Here is a 9,403-nt window from a genome sequence, read left to right as displayed (position 1 = left end):
GTAATTGTCCTCACTTGTTAAATCGTGAATTAACTGTGATTAACCACAATATTTTGAAAGCTAGATTCAGTGGCAAAAAGCCATAGTCATGCCTGATTACTGCCACACCCGCAGAATCTGTTATCACTTAAAAAGACCAACTGTCTGACAAAGTGAAGTACACTAAAATACCTCAAAAAGCAACACATCATGTCACATTCTAAAGAAACAGCTGAGAAACAAAGTCCTTGACATCTATCAGTCTACAAAGTGTTACAAGGCCATTTGTAAGACTTTGGGACTTAAGTGAGTGAGAGCCATTATCCCTAAATGGAGAAAACATGGAACAGTGGTGAACTTTTCCAGCAGTGGCTGGCCTGCCAAAATTGCTCCAAGATTGTGCTGATGACACACTCACGAGGTCACAAAAGACCCCAGACCAACATCTAAAGGACTGCAGGTCTCACTTGCCTCAGTTAAGGTCAGGGTTCATGATTAAAGTAAGAAAGAGAATGGGCAAACATGGCATGCATGGGAGAGTTTGAGGAGAAAAACACTGCTGACCAAAAAAGAACACAAAGGCTTGTCTCACATTTGCCAAAAAAAACCATGGTGATGATCCCCAAGACTTTTGAGAAAAGTTTTCTCAAAAACTTTTTGGAAGGTTTGAGCGCTGTTGCATCTGGTTTAAAACTAACACAGAATTTCAAAAAGAGCAACATTCCAACATGGTGGTGGCAGTGTGATGGTCTGAGGCTGCTTTGCTTAAGGACGTGTTCAAATTGCTGTAATTGATGGAACCATGAACTCTGAAAGTCCAGCCATCAGTTACTATGCTGAAGCTCAAGAGCGCTCAGATTATGCAGCAGGACAATGATCTGAAAAAAAAAAGATCTGCCAAGCGTGGCACAGCCAGTTATTAGATTTAAGGGCATATTTAGAACTGGGCCAGGTATGTTTGGATAGCTTTTTTCTATGAATGAACTAGAGTTTGTATTTACTTGAGAAAAAGAAAGTTTTTTACTTTCTTTTTCTAAAGTTGAATTTTATTTGATGGTCTGAAACACATGTGACAAATGAGTAAAAAAAAATAATCAGGAAGGCAGCAAATCCTTTTTCACAGCACTGTACCCCAAATTTTGACTTGTGGATGGCTTTCTTTTCAGTGGCAGAAGCAAGCTTCTACAGGAGGTAAAATAGGTCGCATAAATCTGATTTCACAGACAGAATAAATCTATATTTTATCATTTAGGTTATTCTAAAACCATTTTGGAGTCATGGTTGTGATGCTGCTGAAGTGAACTGCAAATATTAGGAAGTTTATTACGTATTGTTGAAAAAACAGAGAAACTGAGAGAATGAGATCCTCCTTAAAAATTACATTTGAATCAGCACTTCCCCAAAATGGCTGTTGAACTGCATTATTCATACAATGCATTTGCATTTTTAGCAGTCTTAGTACATACATTGGTAACTGGCTGTCACTGAGTATGTACAAGCCATATCACCAAAAACAAATGAAAAGAATAATGTAGTAATTTAACAGCCCAAACTAAAGCCTAATTGCCCCAAATCCTTTGTTTGAGTTCATTTGTGTAATTTCCCCGTTTCCATTTTGTTGTGCTGTTAGTGTATTCAGAGCAGTAAAGAAGACGCCAGAGGTTCATTTATACTATGTTCCATTTTCACTGTGTATCTAGTGGACATTTGAAGATAGTACACAGAATAGTTTGTGTAAAAATAAATAAAATGCAGATTCAATAAGTGTGATGACTAAAAGACTGTAAAAAAAAAAGAACAATTACTCTAAAAATAAAATAGTGCAAAATGGAAAGGAAACACAAATTAACAAAAGAGGAAGTGATGTGGCTGCGTAGACACACCTCATCACAAAGTGTACACTGCAGCAATAAACAGCAACAGAACGCTGACTGATGCACATCTGTGGCTGCAATAAATATCGGCCTGTAGGCGGCATTCAGTAATGATTTGATGATTATCTCTTACAGCATGAAATACCACATTAATAAATACTGTCAGCACATTGTCTCACAAATAAATACTTTAACTTTTCATTAATATTCCTGCTTCTTAATTTAAATTGCACTGGTGATTTATTTCAGTATCACTCTGTGACATCAACTTTGAGGTAATTTAAATTACTTTTACTATAAAATATAGTAAATAACTTTAAACCCAGGTCAATAATCCTAAGGAACAGTAACTGTGTTACAGCTGTTGCCTGTCTGTGTGACGCTGAAATAATATTTTGCTTCTGGGTGATGACCCTGAGCCATGTGAGAACAACTGAAATCTGAAAAAACAACAACCAAGAATCAAGTCCCATGCACTGAGAAAGTAATAGAAAAATATTTTTATTGCAAAAAGGTTCACAAATACAACAGTTTATACTCCTACAACAATCATAGGAATAAACATGTAAGTTACTATGTTATTAAGGAAAAGGTGTCATTATCCTCAGTGACACTTTAAACCATCATCACTGAGTTTTAGTGAGCAGAGTTGTTCCACGCCTGTCTGATTTGTCTCCACGGGGTGCCAAGAACTGAGGCAACGATAAAGAAGAAAACCAAGATCATGCCCTTAGCCAGCGACTGAGAAAATGGCTCGCCTGTGAAGGATAAAGGGAAAGTAGGTCACTGACTGTAGTCTCAGTAATCCAAACTTTTAGAAATGTTTCTAGGGAGAAAAAGTGAAACACATGAGAGTTTTTTTTATTATCCACCTCAGGATCAGTTTTATTCACTAATGCATTTAAAGATACATTTAACCAGAATCCTATTAATCTAGAACTGATTTTGGTACAATTACACTGAATATTACATTGTAATTTGGAGTAGAGCCTGTGTTGCTCTTGTTTAAGCTTTTAGGTCGAACAATGGATAAAATTATTTTAAAACCACAAATAGAATACAGAGGAATTATTCTCTGGGTAAGGACTCTTCCTAATTGACTAAATAATGTCCAAAAGGAAAGAGTAAAAACACTGCACAGTTTCTAGAATTTAACAAATTCTCACCTGTGTAATACTTGGTGATGGGAAAGGCGAGTTCAGGCCAACACACATCATTCCTGTTACAGTCATATTCTGTGAAGTTTATGTAAAACCTAAGGGAAAAATTAATTATCAAAGCAACACTTTGTTAGAAACAAAGTACACAGGAAGTTATTAATCGGCCTTTAATCTGTATCTGGTATAAAAACTGTTTCTGCTGGATTAAGCACCTGGTTTTTGGTGGTCTGGTGTTGATAGGAATGTCAATAAATGTGACAGAGGAGGTGATGGAGAACAACTGAGGCTCCTCTGGGTCCACACATGAAGAGATAGCACATCCACCACAGTCCAGCGCCCAGTTAGATGGGCTATTGCTAACAGAACAGAATTCTTTATATGAAGTGACTCATTATGTGCAACAATCAATAGCCCCTTCTGAATAACAGCTATACTTTGTAACCTGTAGGCATCTAATACATACCTGACTTGCAAAGCACGAATTTCCCTCTGAGGTACACCCTCTACCACGCTGGTGATAACACTCCAAATATGGATATGCAGGTGGGCCGGAATATCGTAACATGTACTTGTGCTGTTTTTCATTGCTGTGCTTGAGTTCAGTGTCACAACTGGAATTTATATGTTGTGAAAAACATTTAGAACCATAAAAAAATACTATGGCAGAACTAGAATGGCAAAAAGGAGTTTAATATAATTAAAAAGTAGACAATTTTAAAAAAAAAAAAAAAAAAAAAAGGAAATTCTTTCTTTGCACTGTGTACTTACAGCTTATGTTTATCCAATCTGCCATTGTTAGAAAATCTGGGTTTCCACTCTTTGCCACATATGTGGCTGCAATCAAATCTGCCTGTAGGTTAGTAACAGTCTCTCTAAAGAGGAAAGAAACTATATTAAAAAACACACATATCTACATATATACATTAGAGAAGTAATCATGCAAAGCCACTGACCTCAGAAGGCTACACTGAGTTAGATTTTGCCGGCTGACAGGCAGCAAACACCCTGATGTTGAATTCTCTCCAAACAGAACCGGTTTCATCCCAGCAGTGGAACAGAGTCCATCACTCACTGGAAGCCAGATCAGAAAATGGAGATGACTGGTTATCTTCAATGTACAGTAAGTCAAATTGTTTGGACTGATATGTACAGTCAAGTAAAAAATAACATTTTCACAGGACTCTGTGAAATCCCGTGGAAAACTAAGTGCCCCCTTAATAGTTCCATAGTAATGAAGAGGGTGAGTAGCACCCAGAGGCTCCTAATCAAAGACTTTTTATTAACTGCAACACACCATTCAAAGTCCAGACCTCACCCTGATTGAAATGCTGTGACAGGACCTAAAGAGAGCTGTGTATAAACAAAGCCCAGAAGGCTTGACTAAAATTCTTTCACAATGATGTGAAAGACTGATCAAGTCATAAAGAAAATGATCACTTCAAGTTTTTGGTACTAAAAATGGCTCTGCATGCTACTGAATCATGAGATAGTTTTTCACATAAATGCACAGAGTCCTGTGAAAACCTTCTTTTTTATATGGCAGTATGTAGGTTACATGCAGTCATCTACTAATCAGCGATCTTTATGGGTTTTACCTGGTTTCCAAACATTAACTGATGTCCTTTTTATTAAGCCTGTGTTGCTGTCCAAAGCTTCCACAATTCCAGCAACAACAGGCCTTCCCACCTGGTAACCTGTCATTAAAAATGTGTACACATGTTATTCCCAGGTACTGTAAATACTTTATTTTATACAAAACCTCCTCTTGGTCCTACCTGGGTTGCCCGAGTTTGGCTCGCCAGAAAATTCTCCATTTAGAAATGTGGCAGAATACTTTGTGCTTAATGTTGCTGTTAAGACATGAGAGTACCAAAAATGAGTTTAAACTACAGGAAAATAAAACAATATTAGTCAGAACCATTAGTCAAGCTAAACAACGGCCAAGCGTTATAGCACTTACCACGACTATTTAAAATGATAGTCCCAATAGTCCTTGTCAGCGTGATGCCTGTGATGCCATTTCCTCTCCAGTAAAACTTGTAATCCAGCGCTAACGTCAAATTTTCACAAACCAGCATCTCATCTTTTGAAAAAATGCCCAAACATGCCAACATTAAGGTCGATTAAACATTTGAGTTATGTTAGTAATGCAGTAATGTAATGTGGATACCTGAGGGGGCAACTGCATCTATTATGGAAATAAATGGACTCGTATCAGCAGCCACTTCATCAGTTACATCCACCACGACATCACCTGAAATACAGGAATAAACAAAACCATTTTTAAACAGCTCGACATTCAGATAGCTTTAAAACACTTCAAAGCTTTTCTATAATTTATTATATTTAAAAACTACCTCCTTGTCCATTCTTCACTTTAATGCTTAGATTTCCTGATAGTGTCTGTAGAGGATATCCAGTTGGACAGGAGAGCAGCAGAGTTGTACACTCATAGTTGAAATTTTTCAGAAATGCTACAGGAGCATTGTTTACACAAAGTCCAAGGACCTTCTGTTGAACAGAACAGTTGTTACATTAAGTGTTAGCTGTCATTGTTTTGGAATACTTACATATAAAACATTCCTATAATAAAAGGCATTAAATACACTGGTCCCTCGCTATATGGCGGTTCACCTTTTGCAGCCTTGCTGTTTCTTGGATTTTTTTGAGGTGCAATTTTGCGTGCTTTTTTTGTCTTTTTACAGCACATTGTGTTCTGTGTCCCGATTAGCTGACCATTGTCAATCAATCTCATGCCGTTACTCCTGTACAGTACAGAATGCGTTCAACTTGTCAAATTTACATAAATCTTTGATCGCTAGCAGCGTGACTCTGAAGTGCTGTACTGTATGTTTGTAAGTTTTCTCCCCAACAAACACAACAATGTCGACGAAATGTCATCACCTGCGGGTCCCTTTGGTTTCATTCTATTATACTGCACTTATTTTTCTACAAGGTTTGAACTTTGAGAGTGTTTAAACAAGACAGACAAGTGTGAAAATGTTCATGCCTGTCTGAGAAAAGTGTATAAAGAGTGTAGTGAGGGGTTTTACAGCCTTAAAACATCTATAATAATAGTAAAAAATAAAGTTGGCTACTTCGTGGATTTTACTTATCGCGGGTTATTTTTAGAACGTAACTCCCGCGATAAACGAGGGGCCACTGTACACGCCAACACTAACCTGAGGAACAGTGAAGTATTGGCCATTTAATGTGAAAATTGGATTTCCTTGAATATAAACATCAACTGGGACTGGAGCTGGCAAAACTGGACTTTGGAATGATGGACCAGGCTTAGGTGCACTAGACAGGTGAAAAGACAAATGATGATAACATGACACATGAAATTCCTTGATAAGTTGCAAGACTGAAATATATTTAAACCTTTCTCACATTGTGTCTCCCTTGTAAAAGTGACCAAGGTAAGGGTTGTTTTCAGGGGGAGAGTTGACACATAAAAATGGAAACCAATCTGGGGAATTTTCTGTGGACTGCACAGAACACTGATAATCTGGAGCAGTAGAGACCTGCCCACCAAAGGGTCCTGGCAGACAATGGGATGAGAAGAGCTTCAAATCTTCATTGGAACAATCCTGTTGAGGGGGAAATCACAAATTAATCATTTGATAATCAATACAGAAGAAAATATTTGTCTGACATCTACACCTGTCTTTTAAAAAATATTACCATGTCACAACAGCAGAGTATGTCACACGGTCCGGATGTCAGGTCACAAGGACAAGGGCCCACGGGCTGGTACACTTGGTTTGGAATAACTGTTTTATTATCTGAAATGGAGATTTCAATTTTTGTTGTTTGAAAAAATTTTTTAAATGAAAGCACATTACAGTGAGACACAAGATTCATTTGAATTACCAGATCCAGGATTAGCAGGAACCAACAGGGCATGTATCTTAGCCTGGATCAGCAGCGATGCCTGGGGTGTACCGTCCACACAGGCAGACACCTGAAGGGCTTCCAGGATGCACAATGCTCTTTCACAGCAGTCTGTGTTTGTATCATTGTTGCCACATAAATGCAGACTTTGATTCAGTCTTAGATGAACTCGAACTGCAGTCTGGGACACCAAATGAGACAAACAAGACCATGAAGAAAATGCATGTCCAAGGATCAACTTTATGAAATTAAATTTTTGTTGTAATTAACTCAGGTGCTTGTGTCTTACTTCATCATTGTTGCATCTGTTCACTGTTCATCTGTCTTTAGCTGGCTGCTAACTGTCCACACCAGATAAAGGTTGGAGTTGAGTAGTCTAACAAATTACCTTCAACCTCTTTTTCCTAACCACTTTTCCTTAATCACTATGGAAAGCTTCATGTGGTCAAGGAAAAGAGTGAAGATGAGCCTATAAAGACTCAGGAAAATAGACTTTATCAATGCGACAGTGGATGTCTAAAACACTGTTATCTAGAATTTGGACTAGAGTGTAACCCCAATGTATGTTTAGCCTTATTTTTTCAGGCAGGTCATATAAACAAAAACCACCAGTGAAAATATCACTTCTTTGCAAATGCAATATCACTTCACTGGTTTGAATTTTAAAGAAAGGAAAAATAAAAACGTATAATCTATATAATACATTTCTTCTCTTCTTATTTTTCTGATCGAGAGTGATTTGGTGAAAATCATTTTATTCTCCTCGTTTATAGATTTCTAGGTCTTCCATTCATCACATATCACAGCTGACCAGAATTAAAAATTAATAAATAAAGATCCTAAAAATTCAACAGCAGGCATTACTGATGTAAATTGAACCACAGCAAACTTAAAAGCACTTTGAAATTGTAAATATAACTTATAATCTTCATTTTCTGGGATGGTGCATCCCTAGGAATTATTGAATGAATTATTATAGGCTGACTTGAGAGAGCCACCACATCATCCTCTCCTCACTTTATATGTACATTTCTAACTCAGATCACTTTATTAATTAATATTTGAAATAAACTCCATGCTTCTAACAACTCTGGTGTGTATTTTCTCCATTTTATGCCACAAAAAGGACAGGACAAGTCTCTTACCTTTCCCATCTGCTCCCTTGTGAGGACCCAATTTGTTTCTTCTGCTACACATGATGGAGAACCAATGTTTCCTGTTAAAAGGAAACCATCAACAACAACCAAATGCGTCCAAAATTAACACTACTACTGCTAAATTCTTCTCATTTTTTCGAGTTTCTAAGCTGGGCATTTTTAAAATGCAGTTAACTAGTTAACCTGAAGACACTTGTTTTTTCGTGTCTAAACTAGTACAACAATATCACCACCAGACCATGCTGGGGGGACCAAAGAAGACATGTGTCCTGGAGCTTTTACCTGTTGTGTTGGATGGAGAAACTGTCCTCAGGCTAAGAGAGATACCCGAGGTGTTTCCCAGCAAAACTGCAGTGACCACTGGTCCCGTTGTAATCACAAAGGAAGGCTGGAAAACTTTCAAAACAGGTATGTCACATATTAGCTACAAAAATTCACTAAAAAATTAGCAACTGCTCGTTTCTCAGGTAGGTTTTGCGAAGGTACCGTCAGCTATTTCAAAACAAATTAAATATAAGGTCTTACCGACAATGTTTTGAGTGTAAGCCAAGCAAGCGAAGAGTAAAACATGTGTAAAGAACGAAGAATATAATAATACGACCACATTAGCCATTTGGTTCGCCTCAGGAAGTCGACATATTTGTAAACTGTTCGTGATGTCCTAGCAACGTCCTTAACCAATCACAGCCCACGATGAGACCGGAGAGGCTCTCGCTTAACGGAAACAGTTAAATAAAGAAGAGCGACATCATCTGGTCAGGAGTGGTTTATACTTACAGGCTCAGAACCTCACTGGCCTCTGGTGAAGAAAAGCATCGCAAAATATTACATTATATTGATTGATTGATTGATTGATTGATTGATTGATTGATTGATTGATTGATTGATTGATTGATTGATTGATTGATTGATTTTATTTTTCTCCAATACATCCCACGATTCTGTGGATACAAAGTACCAGAATAATGAGAACTAAAAAGTCCGTCAGTAACGTCACAAAATCAACTAGAAACACTTAAAATATTAACAATATATAGATCAACATTTGAGGACAGTATATATAATATTTAGCAAAAGGGACAGTAATTAAAGACGTGTCACACTTGTGTGTGTCACAAAACAAAACTACACTTAAAATCCAATAATAAAAGTTTGTCACTATTTTTTCTGTTTGTTTGGTTTTGTTGTTGTTGTTGTTGTTGTTTTGTTTAATTGTTTATTTATTTTTATTTTTGCAAACCAGTACATTTGAAATTTGAAAATCTATGGATAGCAACAATAACACTTCGGCGTCTAGGTGGCAGCATGTGGCTGTAAGTCTGCGATGACAGCTGCT

The 9,403-nt window shown here is 37.3% G+C and overlaps 1 protein-coding gene across 1 annotated transcript; it reads right to left on the bottom strand.

Moving 5' to 3' along the window:
* Positions 1-2,338: 2,338 nt before the first annotated feature.
* On the bottom strand, positions 2,339-8,763 carry tctn2 (tectonic family member 2). The gene is made up of 18 exons (XM_084946549.1): positions 8,593-8,763; positions 8,350-8,463; positions 8,056-8,126; positions 6,890-7,091; positions 6,701-6,801; positions 6,407-6,606; positions 6,196-6,316; positions 5,371-5,524; positions 5,184-5,267; positions 4,974-5,096; positions 4,789-4,863; positions 4,609-4,707; positions 3,967-4,084; positions 3,782-3,885; positions 3,477-3,624; positions 3,226-3,369; positions 3,020-3,108; positions 2,339-2,611 (listed from the first exon to the last, which is right to left on the bottom strand). The coding sequence occupies exons 1-18, from the start codon at positions 8,678-8,680 to the stop codon at positions 2,490-2,492; spliced, it is 2,157 nt and encodes a 718-aa protein (XP_084802675.1). The 5' UTR covers positions 8,681-8,763; the 3' UTR covers positions 2,339-2,489.
* Positions 8,764-9,403: the final 640 nt, after the last annotated feature.

This window comes from Perissodus microlepis, chromosome 12 (genome assembly GCF_051167445.1).
Source record: "Perissodus microlepis isolate ML-2025 ecotype Zambia chromosome 12, ASM5116744v1, whole genome shotgun sequence".
NCBI lineage: Eukaryota > Metazoa > Chordata > Actinopteri > Cichliformes > Cichlidae > Perissodus > Perissodus microlepis.
The sequence above is the reverse complement of the archived record's forward strand: the minus strand, read 5'-3'. Positions and strand labels throughout refer to the sequence as shown.

Excerpts from the sequence above, each read along its gene's own strand:
- tctn2 (XM_084946549.1), bottom strand. The coding sequence starts at position 8,680 with ATGGCTAATGTGGTCGTATTATTATATTCTTCGTTCTTTACACATGTT. Across the intron at positions 4,864-4,973 it reads TATCATTTTAAATAGTCGTG|CAACATTAAGCACAAAGTAT; the intron begins GTAAGTGCTATA and ends ATGTCTTAACAG. Across the intron at positions 3,625-3,781 it reads AGATTGGATAAACATAAGCT|TTGTGACACTGAACTCAAGC; the intron begins GTAAGTACACAG and ends TATAAATTCCAG.